The following is a 27475-nucleotide window of genomic DNA, read 5'->3' on the forward strand; positions in this document are numbered from 1 at the left end:
GGTGCCCAGGGTCTCTCAGGTGGGGAGGGATTCTGGGGGATTCTTTCCCCTTCTATTTCCAGTCTTCCTGAATTATCCATAATGGGGAGAGCCTTTTTAAAAGGAGGAATTCAGAAGCCCACAGAGAGCCCCTGATGCAAACAAAGGTGTCCACTATTGTGCTGTTTGGGAAATTAACAAACAGTCCAGACACGCAAGGGCAGGACACAGGTATTTACAAGTGGGGTGTCTACACTCGGGCCATTGCTCCGCCATTCGTGAAGAGTCCGCTTTCAGAGTAAAGTGCAACAAGCTGGGGAAACACTTAGGATCTGTCTCCCAGAACCGTTCAAGGGGCCAAGGGCACCGCAGGACGTTGACCAGTTTGTAGCTGTCTGGAAACACGTGCGCGGAGGAGGAGACTGGAGGCTCTGCCCCCGCAGGTGGATCGCAGGGGGTTCTTCCTCCTTCTGTCATGGTCCCACACCTCCTAGGCTTCCTTCTGTGTTGCCCATGGCGGGGGCGCCGGGTGGCCCCGCCTGACTCCCCGCCTCTGGCGGCAGAGCCAGACTCTGGCTGCGGAGCAGGTGCTGGCAGGCAGACCCCATCCAGAGACACAGGGAGGCAGAAGACACCCAGGGTCACGGCTGGGACCTGGCATGTTTGCACCCAGCGCTCCCGGCGGTGGTGGCCTCAGGGTCCTGTTGTCCTGGGGGTCACTCCTGAGGGCCCGACTGGAGCCCACAGCTCCAGCCTCCCAGGCTGCCGTCTGCCCCCCCCATCCCTCTTTTAACCCCCTTCCTGTTTAATACCCCTGCAGTGGTTTCATTTAGGCTCTGATCCCGGCCCCGACAAAACCATGAGTCGCTCTCCTACTCAGGGAAACAAAATTCGAGAGCTTTCCTGGATTTCCAGATGCAAATGAAGCCTCTGAGGCAGACAGACGGTGGGGCTGTGTTCATTGGTCAGAGAGAGAAAGGGCAGAGCACAGCAGAGAGGCTGAGGGTCTCCCCAGGGCCACCGGGTGTTACAGTTGTCTGATGCGCTCAGGTTTTAATATTAGAATCCCACGGGCTGGTCTTCAAAGGTTAAGCCAACACTGTTCCTAGAACAAGGCCCCCCAGGCCATGACGCACTTGCTGTCCTTTCTGTAGACCCCCCACTGGGGCAGGCGGGGAGCCTTTCCCGCTGCTCTGGTCCTGCGGGGACCACGCTCACGCCACAGCTCCCCCTTCCTCCTCTGCAGCGAGCATTGGTCACCTGAATCTTTTGCTTTTCTCTTTCACCTGAGCTGTGGAATTTGCCAGCATCAAGGTTCACGGCATCTCCCTCCAGTTCTTAGGCATGCGGCCGTGTGGGGAAGGGGGGGCGAGTGAGACCTGCTGCAGACCCACAGCGGGAAGGGCCCTGGGCACCTCGGCAGACGTGGGCCCACCCCAACCCCCTGCCCCGTTCTCGAAGTCGATCGTGCGGACGGACAACACGCAGGTCTCCCCCATCTGAGGAAAAGCAGGGCCTGTGAGGACAGACTTGCGTGGAGGGGGGGCGGGATCAGGGTCCTCTGCCTGGGAGCTGAAGGCTCAGCTGTCTCCATGGGCCCCGGGCGCCTCGGATCAGCAGACGGGACGAGAGCCAGGGCGGGGGAGGACCAATGAGGGGCAGCAGGAGGCTCCAAGGGCAGAGGCCACACAAGAGACTTTATTCGCATGTTCACACTCCTCTCTGTGCCAGGCCAGCCCAACCAGAGCACTGAGCCCAGGCTGCGGTTCGGGCAGGAGTCCCGGAGCCCCGTGGGGGTGACAGGGTGATAGGTGGGGCTCCTGGCCCCACTTACACGTGCTGCCTCCTGTGGCGCAGCACCTCTGTGGGCGTGAACAGAAAGTCCTTCTGGCAGGCCTCGCAGTGGTAGGGCCTCTGCAGGGCAGACGTCTTCTGGACGGGTTCGGGGGTGGCTTCCTCTGTCCCTACAAGACAAGTAGGCTGTCGGGGGTGGGAGTTACCCCTGCGTGTTCCCACCACACCCTCCAAGTCCCAGACACCCAGAGGACTCAGGCCACCTCCCAGTCTCTGGGGCCTTTGGTTCCACCTCCTCAGGGAAGCCTTCCTTGATTCACACACACACACACACACGCAAGTCTCTACTCTGTGTGTCTCGTTGTGTCTGTCTCTGTCACCCCCTGGGACACAGAGACTGAGGAAGAGCGCATCCTGGCATGGGGACCGTGGGGTCCCACTGCCACCTCCCAGACCAGCCCCGGCTGCTGTGGTGGGGTCTGCCTGCTGTGGCACCCCCTGGGTGACAAAGGGACAGGGTGGCTGAGCCAGAGACAGCACCCGGACAGAGAAAAGAACGAGAGACACAGCAACAGACAGAAACCGAGGCAGACAGAGTCAGCCCCACATGGAGCCCAGGGAGACAGACACAAAAGAATGAGAAAGAGGTGATGCTCTGGGCCCTCCCGTCCCTGGTTCCCGGTCTCTGTGACAAAACCCGATGTGGCACCAACTAGAGCCAGAGGGCTGAGGTCCTCAGTCCCCAGATGGGGAGCAGATGAAGGCCCAGCCTCGCAGTAAAGCTGCACAGGAGGGGCGGGTGGGCACAGCTGCCCCGGCCTCCCCCACGTCCCTACCTGGCGGGCCGTCCTGCGGGGCCTCGGGGCACGTGTTCTCGTGGGCGATGCGCTCCAAGGGCGTCAAGGGCAGGTGCAGGCCGCAGTGGGGGCAGGTCCAAAAGGTGCGGAGACAGTCACTGTACAGGTCCGTGTCACTCTGGGGCAGGAAGTCTGTGTCAGGATGTAGCCCCCTGCCCCACTCACCAACCCCCTGCCTGTGACCTGTGCTAGCACCCCTCGGGGCTGGCGGACCCCACGCCAAAACCACCTCCTGCCCTAAGCTGGGATGTGGCTGGTCGCAGGGAGGCCGGGACTCCCTCCGTTTAGGGTCAGGGGTGGGGTGATGGGCCGAGGTGGGGTCCATGCTTACCGCAAGGCAGTTGTAGGTGAGAAAGTCAGCGACTGCGTAGCCCCCTTTGGTGGGGTGGGGGGAGAGGGTAGAGCTGCCAAAGAGGCCCGGGAGACTGGGGGCAGTGGTGATGGTCTGGGGTCCCACATATAGGTTCTGGACTTCCAGCCCTGTGAGCCGCCGGAGGCTGTAGGGAACCTGGGGAAGGAAAGAGAGACAGACTCAAGGAAACATTGTTAGGGCACCTGGATCCAGCTATGCCTGAAACTGGACCCAGGACAGGGCCAACTGCTCAAATCAGTCACAGCATGGTCTCAGCCACTGGCTATAAGAGGCTGGCCTAGCATCCATGCCAGTGCCCCTTTTCTGCTCCCTGTCACCTGTGGGACAACAACCCAACCCACCATCACCTAGCACGCCGGTCCATTCCCCCTGCCCTGGCTCCCCGGGCCTGCAGCTCTGGGAAGCCACCCTGGTGCACACCCTTCTCTCTACCCCCTCTGCATGCAGACCTGGGAGCAATTCCCAGCTGCCCACTTACGAGGTGGGGAACGGACCTCACACCTGCCCCGCCCAGTTCTTCCCTGTGCCCTCTGTGAACAGACTGCTTCTTACAGCTTCCCTCTCTGGCCTGCACACACTTCACCCCTCGTGAGCACCTCACACAGCATGTGTAATGGTGCTCAATAAATGCACACAGAACTGCGCAGGTTGGGTGGAGGGACCCCGCAGGGGCTAATGGCTCAGCCTCTGCCACTGGGTGCCTGGGGTCAAATGCAAACCCCAAAGCACGACCAGGGAAGGAGGGGGAAGACAGGCCTTCCAGCCTCTGAATGCGGGCACAGCCATGCAGGCGGCACAGACCTCAGATGCCACGAACCGCAGCAGGTCCCGGCTCAGGTCTGCCACCTCCCTGCGGTCCCCCGGAGCCGCCGCGTCCTCCCCTTCGTCCACCTCTGGCCGCTGCCTCTGGGCCTGATGGGCCAGCTGCCGGTCCAGGATGCTTTCCCATTGGGTCCGGAGCCGCACAGAAGCTGCCAGAAGCCGGAGCGCGCTCTCACTGTCTGCAAGCTGGAGCTCCAGCCAGCCGTCAGCCACCACGCGCGAGCAGTCACCGTTGGTGTCTAGGGACCGGCTGAAGAGCAGGAGGGACTGGAAGGGAGGGGATGAGAGGCAGACAGTGGGGTGGGGTGCGGGGCAGGACACCAGCTTCGAGAGACCCTGTCCACCCCTCATTCCCCCCACTTGTCCGTTCACCCGTACCACCCACCACACCCCACCGTGTGCCAGGCCCCTTCCCGCCTTGGCTGCAAGCAAGCATCCCTGCCCCCCCAGCACGGACACTGTACTTGGACAAACAGACCAACCAAAGTCAAAGCGTAAACTGCACTACATTCTAGGAAGTCTGGGTCCTCATCCAGTCTCGCCAGTGGCAGTGACCTCGCAGACGCCTCTGTCAAAGCCACCTCAGACAGGGTCCCTCCCATGTGAACAGTCACTATTTATGCTTTCCCCCTAGCCTCGCTCCTCCATAGAGCGGGAAGGGAGGGCGGGCCTCGGCGGGCAGGGTGGTGTGCAGAACTCAGGAGGCGGGGCAGCTAACACTGGCAGGACTCTCCCTTCTTGGCTATAGACACACACACCAACCTATCCACAACCCACACGTGTCCCCGGCCCCCACCCTCTCCTGCCAGGATGACTACAGTTGCCTCCTCGCTGGGGTCCTGATACTGCCCTGCAGCAGACCCTGTTCCAGCCCTATTCAAACCCTCCCAGGAGATGGGGAGACGCCGCAGCCTCTCGGACCTCCTCTCTCTGACCCCAGCTCCAGCCACTTTCCCCTTCACTACCTCTGGTCCAGCTGTTCCCTGGGCACAGTGGACATGCATGTGCCTCAGGGCCTTTGCACTTGCTGTTCCAAGACACTCTTCTCCCTAAGTATCCTGGTGGCTCCTTCCTTCATTCCACTGCACCTTCTCAGTGAGGCCCACCCTGATCGCCTTCCTATTACAGCCTATTCCCTACCCTCACCCCACCCTAACCCCTTTACCCTGGTCTTTTCATTTTCCCCAAGTCCTCCTAACCCGCTAGCATGTCTGTCATTACTGCCATCCTCCCCAGCTGCATGTGACCCCTGCGCCAGCAGGGACGGGGGCTGGTCTTACTGCCTGCTGGGCTGTTGGTGCCTAGGCCAATCCCCAGCACCCGGCAGGTGCTCAGCCAAGCGCTTACTGGATGAATACTCGAAGGCAGAGACAGCAGCCAGTGGGGGAAGGCGGCTCTTCCGCCCAGCCCAGCCTCCTGCCCCGGGGACACGGTCAGGCTGCGTGGCAGCTGGGACACACCTGCAGAGCAGGGACACGGACGCAGTTCACCAGGTAGGGCTTGTTGGTCTCCAGCAGCGAGACGAAGACGAGGAGCTGGTGCCTGCTGCTCACCTTGTCCTTGTCATCTGCAATGGTCCGGATGGCGGCTCAGGGCCCCCCCGCCACCCAATCTCCTGCCCACAGCAGCCCCCGCTGGTCTGTCCCCCCAGGGCCATTTCCATGCGGTAGGAAATACTGCTGATTTCACCAGGCATCACAGCAGCGAAAACACCAGTCCTTGTTTTACGCTTCTCAGCGACAGGCCTGGGACCAGATCCCAGCAAAAAGGAGCAAAACGTGAGGTGACAGAAGACACAAGGTGGCAGGAAGCTGGGTGAGGCTACCGAGGGCTCGTCCCATTCTTCCCCAGGAAGGGGTCTGGGACTTTTCAAAATGAAAAAATAAAGGAGGAAAACAATGTAACAAGAAGAGAGCAAACTGTCTAGATATTTACAGCTGTTAAAGATTTGGGGGGAAGGTTTCAAATTCTACCTTCACCGTTTAAAATTATAAACCTCAGGGGCACCTGGGTGGCTCAGTGGGTTAAAGCCTCTGCCTTCGGCTCAGGTCATGATCCCAGGGTCCTGGGATCAAGCCCCGCATCGGGCTCTCTGCTCAGTAGGAAGCCTGCTTCCCTTCCTCTCTCTGCCTCCCTCTGTGCCTACTTGTAATCTCTGTCAAAATCTTTAAAAAAATAAAATTAAATTAAAAACCTTACCTTTTGGAGTTAATGTTCACATTTTACCGTGGTTACTTTGTTTATAAACAAGGACAGAGAGCAGCTGTCCCAGAACTCACACAGGGGGCGCCCTGACCAGGCCCCTGCCTGGCCCAGCGCTTGGATGCTGCGTTCCAGGCCCCAGTGGCCAGGAGGGGTGCCCTGGGGCAGGACCAAGCTTGGGCGCTCATAGAGCCCCTGGGACAGGTCCTCTCTACTTGCCAAAAGCTCTGGCCTGGGGTGTGGCCACAGCGCCTCACTAGTCACCATGGGGAGGAGGGGGCTCAGCGTGGGAGTTGAGTCCCCAAGAGGTCTGGCTCTTGGGACCCCAACACCCCGACACCAGCCGGGTCCTGGGTCCCGGGTCCCAGCTGACAGGTCCCATGTCAGCAAAGTATGGGCGGGAGCCAGGAGGCAAGCCCAGATGAGGGGCCCCCTGACATTATCGTCCCCCCACCCCTCACTCCCCTCCCAAGGGGTTTTTCTCTCCCTGCCTAGACTCCCAGTACCTCGGCTGGCTTCGCCGCCCCTGGCCGCCTGCTCCTGCGTGTGCAGTACCTCCGGGCTGTTGGCAAAGATGCAGGTGGGGTGCAGCACGGTCCCCTGCTTGGACTGCGTGTGGAAGATCTGCAGAGGCAGACGCCAAGTGACAGAGGCCCTCAGACCTACTCCTCCGCTGCCCACAACCCTTTTCCTCCACTCTCTCGGCCAGATTCCCCATCCACGTCTCCGCTCAGGAGTCCCCTCCTCCAGGAAGCCTTCCCTGACACCCCCACCCCCGCCCCGGTGCACTGGAGCCCCATGAGGGCAGGGCCAGGACTGTTACCGTGTCCTTAGCACCAAGCACAGCCAGGAAGGTATGCCGAGGGGCGAAGTGCCCAGTGGAGGCCCACCTGGTCCGAGTCCTTGCGGCTGCTGTTGAACGGGTCCGGGACGGCGAGCTGCGGGTAGAGGCCCCGGCCCAGTACCAGCTTCAGCAGCACCATCTGGTCCCGTGTCAGGTCTTGGGCCGAGCTGGTGGCCGCCTGTAGCTGACCCAGGCTGTGCCGCAGCTGAAATTTCACATCCTGCGAGGGGAAGGTGGGGGGAAGGCAGGTTCCTGGGGGGCCAGCCCAGTACCCGAGGGGCTGCCACTAGGACCCCAGGGAGCCACAGAGTACGGGGGTCAGGTCCTGTCTGTGCCCCCCGACCCCCGGCACCCACCTGGATGTCCACGCCATCACCAGCCCCCCGGTCCTCGTCGCTGGAGCCGCCGTCCACACCCTCCTGCAGTCGCAGCACCTTGCGCCGCCGCCCCCCACCCTCCTCATGTTGGCGTTTCAGACGGTACAGCTCCCTGCGTTCCCGGCGCTCCTGCAGCCGGCGCGAGCTGTCGCCTGGTGTCGTGGCCTGTGCCCGGGCCAGCAGCCCGTGGTCCTCCAACAGCTCCTGGGGATAGGCGGAGCCCAGGTGAGGGACACAGGGCAGGCTGATTCTGGGGCTCCGATCCTGGGCCTGCCACTCACCGGCCCCTCCATTTCAGAGGACTTGGGATATCTTGTGCGACACAGAGTGAGGGGCCCCCGCCTTTCATCACCCTCTCGGACTCTGCAAGCCAACCAAAGCCAAAGCAAGGCCCTGGAAAGCCGGAGATGCCGAGAACAGTCCGAGCATCTGCGGTCCCCGATGGGGGTGGGGATTGGGGGGCATCTCCTAAAATTGCACAATAGGCCGTGGTCGGGTGACCGCCCCCTCTGGGCCCCAGTGTGGCCATGCACAACCACGGGCAGCCATGCCACTGGGGACTTACCCTGTTCTAAAGGCACTTTCGTCTATTAACTTTTTTTTTTAGATTTTATTTATTTATTTGACAGAGAGATCACAAGCAGACAGAGAGGCAGGCAGAGAGGAGGGGAGGCAGGCTCCTTGCTGAGCAGAGAGCCAGATGTGGGGCTCAATCCCAGGACCCTGAGATCATGACCAGAGTAGAAGGCAGAGGCTTAACCCACTGAGCCACCCAAGTGCCCCTCGTTTATTAACTCATTTAATCCTCACAGGATGGCACAGAGGCCAAGGCCCAGAGCCGTGCAGGAACTTGCCCAGGGCCGCACTGCTAGCAAATGACAGAGCTGGGACTTGCCACTGGGACATCCACTCGGATCTGGTGTGCCAGCTGTTGCCCCCTGCTGCCTCCCAGAGCTCAGCACCCTGCTCCAGATGGCAAGGTTCTTTGTGAGGATATAGCATGTGACCATTGACCCTGTCCACTTCTCCAGAAAGCCCTCCTGGATTTCCACCCATGACTCACCCAGGCCACCCCACATCTGAGTGTCTGATGGCTGTGGGGGTGGGTATAGGGTGGGACACCGACTGCTCCATCAGAGAAAGAAAGGGTTAGGTGCCCCCGCACTAGCTCTCCCACCCCCACCCGTCCCCCTCCCCGGTCCTGAGCCTCACCTTGAACTGGCGCCGCAGGTTGGCCATCTCGTACAGCCGGTGCTCCTCTACACCCCGGCGGCGGCACCACTTGCGTGAGTTTCTGCTCCGCTCAGATTTCACCTGGGTGGGGGACCGGACACCGGGGGGTCAGGGCCTGGTTGGTTAGAGAAGGGTGCAGGGGCTGACCCAGCACCCAGACACCCCCAGCCGTCCCCAGAATGGGCCCAAACAGCAGTCCCTGGAAAAGGAGGCAGGAACACACGTGTTCTCCTTCTTCGCCCAAGTCTCGGTGTCACTGCTTCCTCCTACATGAAGCCTTCCAGACTACACTGGGTCAGACATCCCCTCTGGGCACACCCAGCCCCTTGGACTGCCATCACAGCCCATTCTGGGAGGTCACAGCCCAGGGACAGGTCTGCCTCCCTGCACAGGACTGTGTGACCCTGGAGTACAGGGCCAAGGGCCTTCAGTCACCACCGGGTCCCTGGGACTGCCTGGCCAGAGCATGTGCTGGATACTAAGTGCCACCCTAAGAGCGTGGGCCCTTCCTCTGGGCAGCAGTGGTCTTACTCAGTGCTTTGGAAACACTCCCCTCCCCTCGACACTGGGCCCCAGCGCCTGCTGGTCCCATGGCCACGGGAGCAGATGGCGGAGACAGGGGCCTTCTAGTCCACAGAGGGCTCAGGGTCCTCGCCAGGGTAGCGGGCCTCCTCTTGTCCCACTCGCAATGTCACAGACAGGAGCCCTACCGCTGGCCTCACCTGCACCCAGGCGTTGAAGATGTTGAAGAGCGTGAAGGGGTCCCCGTGGTCACTCTCCAGGGGCCGCCGTGCCGCTGCACACTCCGGGTGGCTCTGGGCGCTGCGGGTGAAGGGTGACTGGACGCTGAGAGTAGCCGCGATGGTGAGCACGGGCTCCGCCAGGTGGAACATGCAGCCCAGGATCAGCATCTTCCCTGGCGGGTCGGGGAGATGCTAAGCTGAGCCTCTTGGTGACGGGGACCGCCGCCCTCCCCGCCCTCCCACTCCCAGCCGGCCCCCCACCCCCTCCACATTATCCGCAAAGGGCCCTGGGAGCCACAATGACAGAATCGAGCCCACACTCTGCCTCCCAGACATGCAAGCTTGGGCAAAGCCTCAGTTTCCCATCTGTAGGTTGGGGTGACCACAATCTTGCCCCCTGAGGCACCAGGTGGGCATGGTCGGAGGGCTGGTCCAAGCACTACCCCTGCCCACCTGGCTCCCTGCTCTACACCCGGCCCCCTCCTGGCTTGGCTCTCCTTCTCCGCACGCACCCCTTCCTCTAGAAGGAAACTCCACTGGAGCCCTGACGGCCTGGCCTGCCTGACACACCACAGACTCCTGTGGCTCTGGACAGGTCCTCTTCTGCACTTTGCGTACAAGGTGGAGGCGGCGGACGCAGGGGCCGATGGAGGTGGGGAGGGGAGGAGCAGGAGAAGGGAAGACAGGGAGACATCGAAGCAGCAGGTCCCTGGTCTGTACCCCCAGGCCCTCGCCTGTCTGTCCTGTGGTCAGCAGCCTGTGTAACACGTTTCTGACTCATCCTTACCAGTCCCTTTGGCCGCCTTTCTGGAAAGTTCCTGCTACACATCTAACCTTATACAATAAAACATGGCAAGAAAATGAGGCTGTCCCAGGGCTCTCTAGCTCTGTCCTTTGGGCAAGTCCCTCCCTCTTCCTGCGCTTCTGTTTCCCCATCAGTGAAACGAGCCAACAGCCGCATCTGGCTGCCGGGAGAACGAACCAGGCTTCACCGGGGAAGCATCCGGCGCCCCACCTGGCACAGGGGAGGTGGGACTGAGCCATCTGGGTCCGGAACCTCCTGGCACTGAGTCAGCTGTGCCGCCTGCCCCGTGGGGCTTGGGGACCGACAGTGTCCGCCCGGCTGTGGGTGCCTCCCAGCTCTGCCCATGGCACGACCCTGGGCAAGTGACAGCCTTTCTCAGAGGCTGCAGTGAGTCACACCCCTGTCACACCAGGTCCAGCCCAGGGCCTGTTGCCCGCCTGCTCTGGGCCCTGGGGTGCAGGTCCTTGTCCCTGGCCAAGCTTCAACTTTCTCACCTATACAGAAGGGGTGACCAAATGCCCTTCCGTCACCAGATGAGAGTGAAATGACACAAGGCGCACAAAGCCTTTCACTGACACACAGCCAAGGCCCACAGAACGTTCTTTTTCACTTCGGATCAGATTCCCCTGGCTCTAGCCCTGTGTCCTTCTAAATCAAACAGAACCGTCTTCATAACCATGAGAGGCCCTCGGGGTCGGTGATCCCCAGTCTCCTGTCCCCCCTGAAGCTCCAGCTGGTGCCCTGAAGGGACGTGAATGATGGGAACACGGCTGGAAGGTTCTGTGGAGCATCACGCCTGGCCAACGGTGCCACAGCGAGTCCTGCTCGCCCAGGAATATTGGCAGGCCACAGAGCATCCAGCTCGTCACGAGAATCAGAGCAGGACACACGTCAGTCAGCGAGCTTCTCAGAAGGGCCCGGGATGACTCAAGGATGAGCAGGAGGAAGAAGCGGGCTGTGTTGACATCCTTACGACACCAAGGAGGGGCCAGCAGGGCGGAGCTGGGAACAGGGTGTGCGGAGGAGACAGGGGCCTGTTGGTTTACTCCCATACCCATACCCCAGCGCCCAGAACGGTCTGGCACGGGGAACTTATGAGTGATCGGACAGGGCCTAGAGAAAGTACAGGCTGGCCTACGAGTCACGCAGGGCATGAATGGTCCCCACAGCCACTCCCAGCGCCCTGGGTGATCACCCTGGAGGACGTCCTCACCAATCACGACATCCACAGGCAGCTGGGCCAGCAGGGATCCGATGGGGGTGAGGGCCTCGGAGCTGTCCAGGGCCCCCTGGTCCCGGAGGTAGAGGATGGCCGTTTCGAGGCTGGCTGGTGGCGGAGGCTCAATGAAAGGGAAGGTTCGCGGGTCCCCCATGCTCATGCTTTTCATCTGGAATGACAATTGAGCCCCCCAGGGATGGGGGACACGGGAGCTACTGTGCAGCACTGGCCAGGGGCTCACAGGTCACAAACTCATGCTACCTTAAATCTCCCAATGTCAAGGCCACTGTACAGAGGCAGGGGAGAAGGGCCACTGGCTGTCTGTCCAGCACCTCTTCTCCCAGACCAAAGACAGCAGCAGAAGTCCTTAGTCATTCCTAAGCCAGACCACCCCCCACAACGGATGCACAGCCTTATGAAATCCTCTCTTTGGCTCGGTAGTTTGAGGTGGGCCGGCCTCCCTCCTTGCCGCCCGGAAGGATGCCCTGTGCTCATGAAAAAACCTTTACGTTAGAAGCTCTGGGTGTGGGGCAAAGGCCAGATTTTTTTATTTCAGCTCTCTAGGTGATTCCAGTGAGTGGCTGCGGCCGGAGGTCCCCTCTCTGAGCTACTCAGCCAAGGCCACGGCCCCGGGCAGTTCCAAGTCAACCAGGGACACCGGTGACCTAGTGCTGCTGACGAGACGGGGTGGGAGATTGGCCAGGGGCCTTCAGGGAAAGGTTCCCAGGGCCTTAAAAATGAGGCCCTGAGGGGTGGCAGTTTCGTCTGCCTCTGGATGGTAGCGAGGGAGGCGGTGACGCCACGGCTGCTGAGCCAGGTGGCACGTATGGGCCGGCACCAAAGCCCGACAGCCTCAGATGGAATCCTGCTGGGACACCTGCGGCAACTTAAATCACCTCTCTGTGCGACTGGTTCCTCATCCAGAAATTGGAATAAGACTACCTGCCCCCTAGTATTTGTAGGGATCCAAACAGTTCTAGACACACAACACCAAGAAGGGCACCCAGCCCACAGGGAACGTGAAATAAGCGCACCGTCACTGCCTCCACTGCTACGCTTGGCAGAGCTGATGACTGATGGAAGACAGAAAAGGCTAGAACAAGGGGCACCTGGGTGGCTCAGTAGGTTGAGCCTCTGCCTTCGGCTCAGGTCATGATCCCAGGGTCCTGGGAGTCCCGCATTGAGCTCCTTGCTCGGCAGGGAGCCTGCTTCCTCCTCTCTCTCTCTCTGCCTGCCTCTGCCTACTTGTGATCTCTGCTGTCAAATTTTTTTAAAAAGGCTCGAACAAGCCTGAGCCCTAGAGGACATCACCGACTCACTTCAATAACCAAGACTTCCGCTACCCTGTCTGCAGACCGCGCCTCACATAAAACGGCCCATCATCCAGATCGGGCAGGCCGCACAGATCAGGAATGCACAAAGAGGATCCAGAGCGGCATTTTTGAAAAAACAAAATCTGACAGAAACCCTCGCGGTGCACCACCTGCGGGCAGGGGGCTGGTTTGTGCCCCAAGCCACTCCGCCTGCCCAGGGGGGAGGCTGCTACTGTGGAAAGCCCCTCCCCACCCCTCTTGGCTGTCCTCTGCCCAGGCACAGAGCCCAGGGCCACACTCTCCCATGGGGAGGGGTGGGCCCTGGAGTGAGCGCTAATGGGGCAGGGTGAGTGCAGGGGGCCCTGGCCCTCAAGCCCTCCACGCTCCTCCGCAGGCTGCACCAGGAAGGAGCCTGGGTCCCCCCATGAAAGAAACTGCCCAGCACCCCGAGGACTAAGGTCCTGTGTGTTGGCCACTCCGCGAGGGGGCCCACGCGGCCCTGCAGCCCAACCGCAGCAAAGCTGCCTGGGAGCCAGGACCAGACTGTCCCGAGAAGTCCTGGTTTCAAGAGCCGCTTTGGGGTGGGCTGGCTGTTGCTGCTGAAAGCATTCCAATGGGGCCCCAAGCCTGGGGACCCGGGGACAACCCTGCCCTTGCCAGGAGAGCAGACGTTTGGAAGCGCAGCGCTCCCCTGCCCCGCCCACCCGCATGGCACGGAGGGTCCCGCTGAAGGCCTCACCTGCAGCACCAGCGCGTCCAGCGCTACCCTCCGAATCTCCGGGACGGGGTAGGGGGCGAAGGCGTCGTAGTCAGACTCAGCATAGAGCCGGAAGCAGACGCCAGGGCCCGTGCGGCCGGCCCGGCCCTTGCGCTGCTCGGCACTGGCCTGACTGATCCAGAACTCCTGCAGCCGGTGCAGCTTGGCCTGCGGGTCGTAGCCCATCTCCTTCACCTTCCCTGCGCGGGGACAGGACAGGTGCAGTAGCCGCGGGGCCCCCACCTCGGGCTCGGCCCCTGACGCCCCCTCTGCCTCCTCTATCCCAGTAACACGGCCCTGGCCCTGACATCTCCTTGACTCAGCCTTTTGCTCTTCATTCACAGGTCTCGGATTTGCATATTCGGAAGCCTGGTTATCCAACCATTCTTATTAGGCACCTGCTGTATGCCAGGCTCTGTACGGGGCTCAGCTGTAAACACTGTCCCCAGCCTCACGGGGCTGAACAGAACAGAGGTCATCAACGCTAAGACCAGCTCTGGCCACTTTCATTGCCTCTGAAAATGGGACGCACCTCAGAAGCAATGACATATCCATATTTCATGGCCAGCATTTAAAAATTTCGATGGTACGTAAAATTATGGGATGTTTTATCACGGACGGTCCCCAGATTCGGTAAGGTCACTGCTAACACCGAGGGCTCTCTCTGTGCGGGGTACCACCCAAAATACCCAGGGGAATGTATTCACTCACTGAAGCCTTCCAGCCCCAGGGAGGCTCTGCTATTACTGTTGCTTTACAAATGAGCGAACAGACACACACAGTCTCAGGGACTCCACCTCGCTCACACAGCCAGGCTGGCCCCAGCATCTCCCAACCGCTACGCTACACTGACTTCCCAGAGAACCATCTAGCTGGGAAGACAGAAAAGAAATAGACCAACAGATATAAAATATAAGGCCCATACTCTGAGGAACAATGGGTCTCATAAGGGAAGCTACAGTGGGAAGAGGAAGAGGAAATCACCAAAGCGGACAAGCTGAGCCTCTCTGATGGGGACACATTTATGCAGGCCCTGAAATGAGATGAGGGGGTGAGCCTTGTGGATATCTGGAAAAAGACGGCTCTTGGCAGGGACACCAGTAAGTGCAAAGGCCCTGAGGCAGGAGCAAGTTTGGAATGTCTGACAAGATGCTGCCACTGCTCCACAGCCCTAAAAACCACCTACTCTCTGCTTTGGTCTGGAGTCCCCCACTGCATTTACACATCTCCAGACCCCACACTTCTCTCTAGGACCTGAGGGGTGGCAGGGAGCAGCCCTTACCAGAATCGACAACAAAGCGGATCCCATCAATGGTGACAGAAGTCTCAGCAATGTTGGTGGAGAGGATGCATTTCCGAACTCCAGGGGGGGCCACATCGAATACCTGGGGGGGGGGTGTAGGGAGGAGGTGACATCTGGGACTAACGGACCCTTGCTGACCCATGTCCAGTGGCCTCCCTGACGTGTCCTGGATGGCCCACAGGCATTTCACACTCACCTACAGTATCTCGAATAGCCTTAGCGTCTCCCACTGAATGCTTTCCTCCTCCTGGAGATGGCTCATCACACACATGCGCCACAAACCTGGGCTGTCCTGACTCCCCTGCCCCTCCCCACTCCAGCCACACCTACATGTTTTGAATGTTTCCGAAATTCATTCCATTCTCCCCAAACCCACAGCCCTGTCCTGGTCCAGGCCCTCCCTTCCAGCCCAGGTCCTGCCCCAGCCTCCTTCCTGACCTCTGGCCTCCCACCCGTGATCACACATAGCAGAGGGATCTGCTAAAGGACAAACGGGCGCCACTCCCCACCTTGCTAGAACCCTCCTGTGCCTCCAGGAGCACTCGGGACAAAGCCCAAGCACCAAAATGGGTCTTTGAGGCCACGCAGCCTAGGTCTGCCCACCTCTCACTAGTACCCAGCCTGCCTTCCCCATCACAGACCCCAGACGCCCTGCAGGTGGTCTCCCAGGGGCCCCACCTCTCTCTCACCGCAAGCCCTTTGCACAAGCTCTTCTCTTGGGCCCAGGAGACCAACACAGTGGACAAGAGTGGAGGGTCTGCAACTAGGCCTGGGGGCCAGATCCAGCCTCCTGTCTGTTTTTGTGACTCAAGTTTTAACCCAGCACAGCCTCACCTGTGTCAGTCTGCACCTGCCTTCCTACTGTGAATGGAATAGTTGTGCTAGATGTGAAATGGCTCACAAAACCCACAACTCTGGGGCCACCTGAGTGACCCAGCTGGTTTAGTTTCTGACTTTAGTTTAGGTCATGATCTTGAGGTCCTGGGATCAAGCCCTACATCAGGTCCCCCTCTGAGCGGGGAGTCTGCTTCTCCCCCTCCTTCTGCCCCTCCCCCTGCTTACACTCTGTGTCTCTCTCTCTCAAATAAACAAACGAACAAACCTACGACTTTGTGCTCCCTGGACCTTTATAGGAAGTTGGTAACCTCTGGTTAACAGCGTGGGCTCTGGTGCCAAACTACCATATTCCAAAGCCTGGCTCAGCTACTTATGTGAGCTCGCACAAGTGCCTGACCCACTGTGTCTGTGTCTGTCCTGGGTAACAGCGGCCCCTGGCAGACAGGGCTGCTGGAAGGTCTCAACGAGGCAAGGCGCACACACAGCTGCCCGCTCTGGCCGGCTCCACACACATTAGCCAAGACACCCTTCTCCCTGCCCCCTTCCTAGGCTGGGGCTTTCTCGGGTCTCAGTTTTGAAGTTTCTTCCTCCAGGAAGCCCTCCCTGAATCCACCACAACTGTGCTCTGCTCTCCCGTTTCCAGAACTTCTCTTTTCCATTTGTAAATTATCATGGCTTGCCATCTCCCTCCACAGACTGGCAGCTCCGTGAGGGGAAGGACCGTATCTTGGCTCCCAGCGTGCCCCAAAGAGCCCCCTTGGCGCGAGAGGAAGCATGAGGAGGTGGTCTTTTCAATCAACAACTGACCTGAAGGGTCTCCTCCCCAGGGGATTGCAGTGGTCACCCTCCACAAAGGCCTCGATGCGGCCTGCCTCCTGGGATCCACACCCTCACCCAGTACCTTCCCCCTGATCAGAGCAGCCCAGGTCAGCTAACGGGACCCTGCAGACATGACGGCTGGGTTGTCCAAGGCCAGGCCGTGAAAGATGTTGTGGCTTCTGCTTGGTTCTCTTGGAGAGAGCCAGCCACCAAGCTGGAATGGCACTCAAACAGCCCACATGGAGGGAAACTGAGGCCCCGGCCAACAGCCTACCACGATGAGCCATCTTACAAGAAGGCCCTCCGGCCCCGGGCCAGCCTTCGGATGGCAGCAGCCCCAGCCGACCCCTCAGCCGCACCCCCGCCAAGACAGCCTGGGCCAGAGACACACCCCCAACCCCTCCAAGCCTCTAGCAAATTCCCAACCTTCAGGAGCCATGGGAAAAGAGAACAGTACGCATTCGCCAGCTGCCAGGTTTGGGGGCTCCATTACAAGGCAACAGACAACTACCAGGATGACCCAAAGGCCTCTCTGCCAGCCCCTCCCATTCCGGCAGGGCAGCCTCTTGACCCTTCCCCACCCCCGGCTCGCAGACTCCCACCTCCACACCGGAGCTCGAGGCCTCCCGCACCCAGACCCCGATGCCCTCCCTCCCTCAGCTACTCCAAGCCCTCCTTGTCCCGCAAACCTCCACTCATGCCCCCTGCTCACCAGGAAGCTCACCCTGGCAATACTCCCTCGACCACCCACAGTCCCCTCCTTCCTGCCCACCCCAGCTGGCCTGGTTGCACGGGCCACGTGTGGTACCTTGTCCTGGTCGGCCACGGAGAGGGCGCTGTGCAGCGGCAGCACTACCCAGCGCTGGGTGCGGCCGGCGTACGCCTGGGCGGCCTCCAGGACCGAGCTGATCTCTGCCATGCCGCTGAGGAAGACGAGGACATCGCCCCGCTCCTCGGGGGGGTACTTGTTGTCAATGGCCTCCAGCACCCTGAGGAAAGGCCGGGGGTCCAGCTTCTCAGACTTGGACGCTGGTGGCTCGGCCTCCTGTGGCTGGTACACGACCTGCGGGGAGATGGCAGGGGTGCACCTGTCACCCGAGGCGGGGCGTGGGGGGGGTGGTGTGTGGCAGACAGTGCAGGGAGATGGCGCAGGCCCATCGAGCAGGTTAATGAGAGGAGGAGGTTCTAAAAGGACAGCATATCAGGGTAACCAGAAGGCTCCTGGGGACGTGTGAGTTTCGCATATGGCCACTGGCCACATACAGGTATTGATGCGTGAAAACTGGCTGAGCTCCACGCACGACACGTGCTCTCTCTCGGGTTAGGAGGGGACCTTCAGCAACCACAGAATTTTAAAGGGTGGGGCCAGGACCAAAAGCCTAGAAAAATCACTTCTCGGGGCATCTGGGTGGCTCAGTGGGTTAAAGCCTCTGCCTTCAGCTCGGGTCATGATCTCAGGGTCCTGGGATCGGGCCTCATGTGGTGCTCTCTGCTCAGCAGGGAGCCTGCTTCCCTTCCTCTCTGCCTGCCTCTCTGCCTGCTTGTGATCTCTCTCTCTCTGTCAAATAAATAAATAAAATCTTTTTTAAAAAAAATCACTTCTCAGACAGCATGCTCCCCGCTTTGTATTTTTTTTATGGCTGCCTGGAAGACAGAAGGATGGGTATTTGGAACCCAAAACCACAGGGACCGACCGGTGCGGTTCCTGGTGCTGGGAACTCCGGGACTCCTACCAACTCCCGCTACAAGAGGAAGGAGTGGCTTTCAAAACACAGAGAGAGCTGAGAGCTGGGGCAGACCGGCGTGGAGGGCCACTGGGAAGCCATGTGGGAGGGGTCCACGAATGCCACCCAGGGTGGGAGGGTGGACACATATGGAAGGGGGTGCAAAAGGGGATCCAAAAGAGCAGAGAGAGGCTGTGGGCCCAGGCGGCGTCTGCAAGCAGGATTCCAGGCCCCACACTGCTGCTCCATGCCTCCCAGCCTCTGTCTTACCTCCAGGGGTGAAAATCCCCGGCACAGGGCGCCCATGGCTGTGGTGGGGCCCCCATGAGTTTTCACTTGCTTTCTGACAAGACCACCACGTTAGCCACAGCAAAGAGGCCCGAGCGAAGGGAGCAAAGTTCAGGGCAAAAGTTTCCAGAGAACCTGAAGACCTGGGAAGGGAGGTCAGGCCTGGGCAGGACCGCTGTGGGGACAGGGTGAGGTTGTAGAGGGTGGGACAGTGTGTCGAGTGGAGTGGGAGACCCACAGTGGCCCCAGAGACCCAGCCCCTTCCTTCCTGGGCACGCCATCCCCTAGCAAGAGAGAGTACCTTCTGGCCCCCTCACCTCGAAGTGGGGTGGGATGCAGAGAGAATGAGACAGCTGCAAGGTCATGTCCAACTTAAAGACAAAAGGGCCTTTTCCTGGACTGGGGCTCTCTCCCTCTTCCTGAAAGCTTTGACCAGACAGATCTGGTCAGCTCCCTAGGACAGCAGTGCTGGGCCAGGGTGGGGAGCACCCCCAGGGGCATTTGGTAACATCAGGAGACATCCTGGGCCATCACTCCTGGGGGAGGAGAACGCTGCTGGCAGATGGGAGGAGAAGCCAGGGAGGCTGCTGAACAGCCTACAACAGGCAGGGCAGCCCCCACAGAAGAAAAATTATCCAAAAGGTCAAGAGTGTGGAGACTGAGCAGCCCCACCCCGTGAGACGGGAGAAAAGAAGAGCCCAAGTCCCTGAAGGACGACATGCAACAGAGCTCCACACTGGCCTGGACCAGCAGGACTGTTACATAAGAGGAATATAAACTCGTAGCTTTCCAAGGCTGGGTCTCCTCCCCAGGGCACTGAGCACTTGCCCGGCAGAGTGTACACGCTCAGAAAACAGCAGCTTTAAAAGAGAGAGCGCGAGCGAGACCACCTTTCACGGAAAGATGGGAATCTGAGCCGGAGGGAAGGGACAGGTCCGGGCAGGCCAGAGAGCGGGTGGGAGGACTGGGGGACATGGGGGCAGCACTGACCGTGATGGGGAACAGCCTCCCGGGCACCTGTACCACCGGGGCATTGCCAAAGTAGCTGGAGAAGAGCGAGATGTTGATGGTGGCTGACATGAGGATGACCTTGAGGTCCGGCCGCTGGGGTAGCAGGCGCCGGAGGACGCCCAGGAGGAAGTCGTTGTGGAGGTGACGTTCGTGGACTTCATCCACTATAAGGACCTGGTACTGGGGCAGGCTGGGCTCCCGCTGGATCTGCCGCAAGAGCAGCCCCACTGTCAGGAACACGATCTTGGTGGCCGCTGTCCGCGTACTCTCAAAGCGGATCTGGTAGCCAACCTGAGATGGGGAGGGGGTGGGGGGTCAGGGGAGGCGCCTGGACCCAGCGCCAGCCCTCACCCACCCACACTGAGCATCCAAGCAAACGCCCCCACTCCCCGGCCCCCTCAGACTCGGGAGTGCAACAGGTATGGACCCCACCTCTGCCGCTTAGAGCTGCTGACTCTGGGCGAGCACTTCCATACCCCCAGAGATATTTTCACCCCTAAATGCTGGGAGAAGGGGCGCCTGGGTGGCTCAGTGGGTTAAACCTCTGCCTTCAAATCGGGTCATGATTCCACGGTCCTGGGATCAAGCCCAGTATCGGACTCTCTGCTCAGCGGGGAGCCTGCTTCCCCCTCTCTCTGCCTGCCTCTCTGCCTGCTTGTGATCTCTCTCTGTCTCTGTCTTTCTCTCACTCTGTTAAATAAATAAATAAAATATTAAATGCTGGGAGAATGGGACGTGTTCATGCACATAAATTGTCTGGCACAGAGCCTGGTGTCTATGCTAATTAATGATCATGGAGATAGTCCACCTTTCTTTGAGTCCCTACTCTAACCACTGAAATGGTCGCCACCCGCTAATTTCATCCTCACAGCCACCGTGAAAAGAACCACTACTCTCACCTCACCGATGGGGAAACTGAGGTCACTCATCCAAGGCAAAACACAGTTCAAAAGTGGTACTGGTAGGAAATGATCTCTTTTTAAAAAATTTTATTGATTTGAGAGAGACAGAAAGCACAGTGGGGAGGGGCAAAGGGGGAAGGAGAGAGAGAATCCCAAGCAGTCCCAGATGGGATTCGATCCCACAACCCTGGGATCGTGACCTGAGCCGAAACCAAGAAGAGTCAAGACACTTGACCAGCTGCGCTACCCAGGCGCCCTGTGAGGAAATGATCTTAATGCCTACCTCACGTCACACACACATCAATTCCTGGCAAATTATAATTTTTTTTGGTAAAGATTTTATTTATTTAATAGAGGTCACAGGTAGGCAGAGAGGCAGGCAGAGAGAGAGGAAGGGAAGCAGTCTCCCTGCGGAGCAGAGAGCCCGATACGGGGCTCGATCCCAGGACCCTGGGATCACAACCTGAGCCAAAGGCAAAGGCTTTTAACCCACTGAGCCACCCAGGCGCCCCAACAAATTATAATTTTAAAGGTAAATATCTTTAGGAAAAAACACAGGATGCATTTATGTCAAGGTAGGGAGATACTCCTTAAACAGAACCCGGAGTGCCAACCACAGAAAGAAAAATGACAGACTGGAACATACTTAAATAAAGAAACACCGTCATCAAAAGAAGCCTTTAGAAAATGGAAGACAGCTCACAGAGACAAGATCTGCCATACAGAAACCCTACAAAGGACCTATTTCGCTCATCTTTAAACCCCAAACGTCAAGAAAAAAAAGACAACACAAAAGACAAACCAGGAAAAAGACCTGAACAGACACTTGGGAAAAAAGGATTTCCAGTTGGCCAACAAACGCGTTCAACCCTCAGTTGTCAGACTAATGCAAATGAAAACGTGCTACTGCGACCCACCCACCCAGAAAAGCCAGAACAAGAAAGAGTAACTGTAACAGGGCCAGCTGGGAGTGTGGATGGGTGCGGCCACTTCGTAAAGCATTTTGGCAGCATCTGCTGAAGCCAGACATCCCTGCAGATCTGACGAGCTGGCAGGCACCCTCCTGGCTACATCCCCAATGGAAATATGTACCGACAGACACCTAATGGCATGTTCTAGAATGCTGACCGCAGCACCCGCACACAAGAGCCGGAAACTGGAAATGCCCCGAGCTCCCGTCAATAGCGGAAGGGACGGATACCTTGTGGTGTCTTTACAGGGGACACTGAACAGCAGCGAGAGAGAACTGTGCACCCACACGCTCTACCGCAGACAAGACTCACAAGACTGGTACCAAGCGACAGAGGCCGGGCACCAAAGAGAACACACGTTTTGATTCCACTTATAAAAAGTAAATAAAAGAGGCAAAGTTGATCTGTGGGATTTCCTCTTTAACTCAGTTATCATCACGTAAAACAATAACGTATCACTCAGAATAGTGACCACTCTTGGGGGTTCAGGGCAGTAACTGGGGCGGGGTGGGGAGGAGACCGAGGATTTCTGGAGTGTTTACATAAATGAACTCAATTTGTGAAAATTCATTGAGCTACATAAGATACGCACATTCTTCTGTTTAGGGTATTAGAATTTCAATAACGATTCGTAAGTGGTAGAGCCTGGATTAGAACCCTCGAAACCATTAGTAAAGAAGTATCCTCACTCTCTTTTTTACGGCTGCTAAAAACCAAATGATCCCTGGGACATTTCCAATTTTTTGCTGTTAAAAGCCTTCAGCTCAGGTCATGATCTCAGGGTCCTGGGATCAAGTCCCGCATTGGGCTCTCTACTCAGTGGGGAGCCTGCTTCCCCCGACCTCCTGCCTGCCTCTCTGCCTACTTGTGATCTCTCTAATAAATAAATAAAATCTTTAAAAAAAAAAAAAAAAGAAGTTACATGGGAGGTGGGGGGCACCTGGGTGGCTCAGTCGGTTAAGTGTCCCATTCTTGATTTGGCTCAGGTCATGATCTCAGGATCACGCCCCACATCGGTCTCTGCGTGCAGCCTGCTTGAGAGTCTCTTTCTCTCCTGCTCCCCACACTCCCGCGCTCTCAAAAATAAAATTTTAAGAAAGGGTTATGGGTAATGCTAGTGCCTTTCACTGGAACCACATTGGGGCCAATCTGCAGATCGAGCTCTAGAAGAATCCTTGCTAAGTGAAAGGGTAAGTGGTCTGGTAACCTTCACTGGTACTACGATAAGGGCAACAACCTAGGCTTGAGGTCGTGCTGGGAAACCCAGAAAGCCGACGTGGCCCACTCACCTGTGAGCCATACTGACTAAGGCTCTCGAAGCTGACTCGCTTGGCCAGGGAGATGCAGGCGATCCGCCGGGGCTGGGTGCATGCCACGTGGCTGAAGCCAGCGGCCAGCAGGTACTGGGGCACCTGGGTGGACTTGCCACAGCCCGTGTCCCCGGCCACGACCACCACCTGGTGCTCCTTCAGCGTCTGCAGGATGCGGTTCCCGTACTGGGCGATGGGAAGCGCCGCCCGCTCGCGCTGCAGTTTGGCCAACCGGCTGAACGCCTGCCTCTGGCCAAAGTCCAGGTAGTGCAGCAGGGCTCGGCGGAACTCGGCCACTCTCTCCGGGGGCTGCCTGGCTAGCCCCCGGGAGTCCCGGGTGTCGGGGCCCAGAATCGAGAGGTTGATGCGGTAGCGTGGGTCGTAAGTGCGAGGTAGGTCAGCCAGGGCTGGGATGCTGTGCTGGGGACGCGCCGGGGCTTTCTCCCCCTTACTGGTGACCTTGAGATTCTGGAATCTCTGCAAGCGTTCAAAGAAGGCCCAGAACTTCTGGCACTCCTCCGAACCCTGACGTATATAATCCTCGTCACGGAAAAAGGCATCCTCGAAAATGCGTCGTGTCTCTGGACAATTCCAGTCCCATTTCTCGAGGGCCTCCTCCTCGCTGGGATCCCAGGGTCGGCCTCTGTGGTCCCCGCCCTCCTTCGTTCTGGGAGGAGGCATGCTGTGGTTATCACTGCTCTGTCCTAAAGTTGCAGGGAGAGAACCACTCCCTCTCCAAAGAGACAATCTCCCTCCTCATTGATGGTCCAAGATGACTACGGGCAATGACAAAGGTGCCCAGGGACTGGCTCAAGCTGGTGATACCCAGGGCCCCTCACGACTCCTGCAGTGATTTCTGGGACAGATGCCAGTCCATCCTGGGTTTTCAGGTCCGGAACACCTGGAGGAGAGGACACTCATTCGTTTTTAGAAACATTTCCTGAAAGCCTGCTGTTTTGTAGGCACTGGACTAGGCCACCCTGAGCCTTTTTATGTGGTCGTGGTCACAGGCAAGAGACAAGGACAATCCTGTGATGGGACTGTGGGAACCCACAGGAGCTGCCTGACCGTGCTTGGTAATCTAGAAAAGGATGCTCAGAGATGTTTGACCTGAAACCTGAAGAAGGCGGGTCACAGGGACAATCAACAGCAGAACCTTGCCATGAGACAGTAACACAAGAGGGGTGTGGTACAAAGAAAAGAGTAAGGCAAGGGTTTCTGGAGTCTCTGAGCTTCAGGACGCCTAGGAACGTTTTGAAATCGAGTGCACAATTTTGCAAGTGTCAGATTATCCTCCATACTTGCTTGCCTGGCACATCCCTTCCTTTTCTGATAACAGTACCCACTGGCTCCCCTGCCCTGTGAACAGCAGCCCTTCCTGGATTCCACCCACCTCTGCTGGTCTTGAAATCAGGAAACCCCTGATTGGGCAAGCGACAAAGGCCTGGCTAATCATGTTCCCCAACTCCTCCTCCTTCAACCAGTGATTGGTATGAGAAGTGGACACATGACCCACAGGGGGCCAATCACAGCCTTTCTCTGGAATTTACACTAGGTTGCCAGGACAGAAAAGCCCTTATAGTATCTACTGTGGTCACAGGGATGACGTATAAACCTGAATCTTTCCTAGAAATTTATCCTAATGAAAAGCCTGCCCTTGGACACAGGGAAGGACGTTCCAGGACAACCACTGAGCAACTACAAGGAGAGAAGTGGAAGAGAGAGGGAAGAAGCTTGGCTTGGTCTACTCCGACCCTCACGTCCCAGTGACACAAGAAAATACCTTCTTGGGCAAAGTTGGTCTTCTCTCAGCTGCCTAAGTCCGAACTAATCATATGCGAGCATAGCCTCGTAGGTACAATTTTCTGGAGTGAAGCACCTCACTCAGATTCTTAAAGTTTATGACCTTAAGAGGATTCAGAGCCTTCCTTGGTATAGGTCTTGGAGTCAGGCAGATCTGGGTTTGAATCTCTGAACCTCTGAATCTTCATCATTTGTTAGATGTGTGGCCACCTGCAAATTTAAAATGGGAATAGTATCTACTTCCAAACATGGCAATGCTTAGCACCTAGCCTGGCACAGAGGAGCTAAACAGTAACCAGAATTCAAGTCCACTCTTCCTCCCGGTGATGACTAACATGCAGAAATCAGTGAGAGAAACCAAAGCATATAGCCTGGAAAATTACACTCAAAAGGCCACCATTTGGGGCTCCTGGGTAGCTCATTTGGTTTAAGCGACCGACTCTTGATTTTGGCTCAGGTCATGAACTCAGGGTCATGGGATCGAGCCCCACACCAGGCTCTATGATCAGCGGGGTGTCTGCTTGAAATCCTCTCTCTAGAATAAATCTTAAAAACAAAAAAGGCCACAATTCACCTTTGTCTGAAATGAGTAATGATTTCACCTACTCTCCCTTCAGTCTCTCGGCGCCATCTGGAACAGATTTCAGAGATTCGATCTCTGCAGTCCCAGGGGGATCTCGGGCCATCCTTGGGAGTTTATTAGAGACAGAAAGGGGGTTCCTGCTGATGAAGAACCTGTGAGCCAGCGGAGTGGTTTCCCACAGGAGCAGCAGCCCATGATCGTCATTTTCCGGCAAACACCTGGGCTGGATGATGCTAGAGTGGCTTCATAGGGAACTCCTGTTGCAGGGGAGGCAGCAAGAGGAAAAAGCCTTAGAAGGCTGTTGACACTGAGCCTGGGATCCCGAGAAAAGGATCTCGAATGAAACAAAGAGCATTCCTCCCAGCCGCAAGCTGCCTATGAGCACGTGGGCCCCACCGGGCAAGTACTATGGGTCTCAAAGAGTCTCTTCTTGTAGGCAACCATGTAGATTTCCTGGGTCCCCTCGGTTCTCCGTCACAGTATCTCTGACTATCTCTGGGTCTCGTGGCAGTGGCCTGCAGAGGTTTTCTTTGCTTCCCAAGCTCTCCCCCACTCTGGCTGTCCGTCCTCATGTCTCAGCCTGTTTTTTTCAGCTCACCGTGCTCAGCCCTCTTTCCTTTCAGAGTCTGGTCCTGTTCTCTCCTCATTTCTCTTATCTTCAGGTCTGATGGTCTCTCCAACAAGCCTTCTCCACCTGACCCTCTCCACTCCTCGTCAGTAATCCATATGACTTCCTCATTTGCTCGTTCAGTCATCTTTTTCGGACGCTCCATTTTTGTCTCTCTCCAATTCCCGGTCTCTGTTATCACCTCTCCCACCACTGTGACCATTCATCTCCATTTCTCCACCTAACATTTTGTCTCCCAGTTCTGCTGCTTTAAAGCTAACAGCGCTCCCCACAGATTAGGTGCTACTCTTCATCACACACGTATATCTGTGTGCACAACTACATACATACACACATTTACACTTTCCTCGTGTTAAAAAGGGGCACCTGGGTGGTAGAGCCAGTTAAGCCAGTTAAGCGTCTCTTGGTTTCAATTAAGGTCATGATCTGAGGGTCGTGAAATCAAGCTCCACGTTACTGGAGGCTCTCTCTTTCCCTCTCCCTCTATCCCTGCCCCCTTCTCTAAAATAAATAAATCTTAAAGAAAAAAAAAAAAGGTGCTATCATCACTCCTTGTTGTTGAGCGAACGACAGGTTAAGTACACAGTGTGACAAGGAATTCAAATCTAGGGAGTCAGGCTCCCATTTATTCCTCTTCATCTTAGCGTGAGTCTCCGTGGTCTGGCTTTATCTCCCCATTTTTAAACTTGAGAGTGTCTTTTCAGTTCTCTTTGCTCTCCAAGCTTACCAAATGCACTCGCTCTCCCCTAAGCCCCATGTCTCCACACTCCGGACGGCTCTCTTCATCGGTCTGCCCAAATCACCCAGCTCCCATCCATCTCACTCACTTCCTACATCCGGCTTCCTCTCCAAGTCTCTTTCCTTCCGGGGCTCTTCCCCTTTCTCAGTCCCCCCATCAGCTTTTGCCAGGTTCTCCCTATTCCACTGCCTCCGTCTCTCTGCATCTGTCAGTCTCCATTAACGAAGAGAAATCTCACTAAGATGGAGCTAGAAGGCTGGAAGGATGAGAGCTCTATGTGGGTACCACCTGAAGTCAGTACTGGAACTGTCAATTAGAGGCTCCAAAAGAGCTACCAGCAGGAAAGAATCATCAATTACAGGTGGCAACAGGGAAGGAGGTACAGCTGCATCTCCTACAAGAAAACGACCACCCCACAACTCGGCCAGGGAGAAACCATCAACACCCTGAACTCTTGCTCTCTTCCAACCGACTTTCCATTCAAAACAACCCCTCCCAACTTCCTCCTCTTTCTCCATAAAATTATCTTCTCTTTAATTGTACTCGCCAATGATTTTTGCTGTAGCTGGCTTGTCCCAGACTGCAAGTCGCGGTTATCCCCCAAGTAAACCCATATTGGCTGGTAAAGTAACATTCTAAGGTCAAAGAGAGTCTTGTTCCTCCGTTTGTCTACTTCTGTTCGGTGGCTTCCCCCCCACCCCCCAAGTTCACGGTGCGACCCCATTTCTCTGCAGCCTCTGGGAGGCGCCCTCGGGGGACCCCATTAGCTCCCTGCCCCCCAACGCCCCAGTCTGCGGCTTCCGTCCTCTCTCTTCCTCCTCGTCTCTCGGTCCCTCAGCTTCTCCAAGCTTCTTTTCGTGACTCCCATTCCTGCCAGTCTCGAGCTTCTGTGTCGCCCAGGTGTTCTCAGGGCGCTCAGGCTCAATCTCCGTCCGCTTCTCCCGGGTCCCTTGTCTCCTACACCGCACGTCCTCATGGTGGAACTTCCCTCCTCACCCCTAGGCTCGCTCCCAGCTACCCAACCCGGTCCGACACCCGCCATCGCCGCCGCCAGGGCCCCGCTCAGCCGCCCCGCCCCTCACCTCACTAGCCGCCGGGATCACTCCAATTTCCGGTCCCCAGCGCCCCTCACGCGCGCGAAGCCGGTTCTGCGCCTGCGCACGTCACCCTCACGGCCAGGCCCCACCCCGCCGCAAGGGAAGGAGCCTGGGCGCTACGGCCAAAACCCATTCTGCGCCT

General features: G+C 57.7%; 1 protein-coding gene across 3 annotated transcripts; it reads right to left on the bottom strand.

Annotated features, from left to right (window-relative positions):
* Nucleotides 1–1656: 1656 nt before the first annotated feature.
* Nucleotides 1657–27395, bottom strand: DHX34 (DExH-box helicase 34). Of its 3 annotated transcripts, none has more exons than XM_044257017.1 (18): nucleotides 27319–27372; nucleotides 24267–24496; nucleotides 22463–23384; nucleotides 19280–19591; nucleotides 17086–17340; nucleotides 14601–14703; nucleotides 13301–13518; nucleotides 11243–11417; nucleotides 9204–9397; nucleotides 8461–8562; nucleotides 7228–7452; nucleotides 6918–7091; nucleotides 6534–6651; nucleotides 5286–5392; nucleotides 3805–4092; nucleotides 2962–3138; nucleotides 2610–2748; nucleotides 1657–1943 (listed from the first exon to the last, which is right to left on the bottom strand). In XM_044257017.1, the coding sequence occupies exons 3-18, from the start codon at nucleotides 23162–23164 to the stop codon at nucleotides 1810–1812; spliced, it is 3423 nt and encodes a 1140-aa protein (XP_044112952.1). In that variant the 5' UTR covers nucleotides 23165–23384; nucleotides 24267–24496; nucleotides 27319–27372; the 3' UTR covers nucleotides 1657–1809. The 3 variants fall into 3 exon arrangements, with proteins under 3 accessions (XP_044112952.1, XP_044112954.1, XP_044112953.1); XM_044257019.1 differs by lacking the exon at nucleotides 27319–27372 and adding an exon at nucleotides 24861–27251; XM_044257018.1 differs by lacking the exon at nucleotides 24267–24496 and having other exon boundaries at nucleotides 27319–27395.
* Nucleotides 27396–27475: the final 80 nt, after the last annotated feature.

Source organism: Neovison vison, chromosome 7 (assembly GCF_020171115.1).
Source record: "Neovison vison isolate M4711 chromosome 7, ASM_NN_V1, whole genome shotgun sequence".
Taxonomy (NCBI): domain Eukaryota; kingdom Metazoa; phylum Chordata; class Mammalia; order Carnivora; family Mustelidae; genus Neogale; species Neogale vison.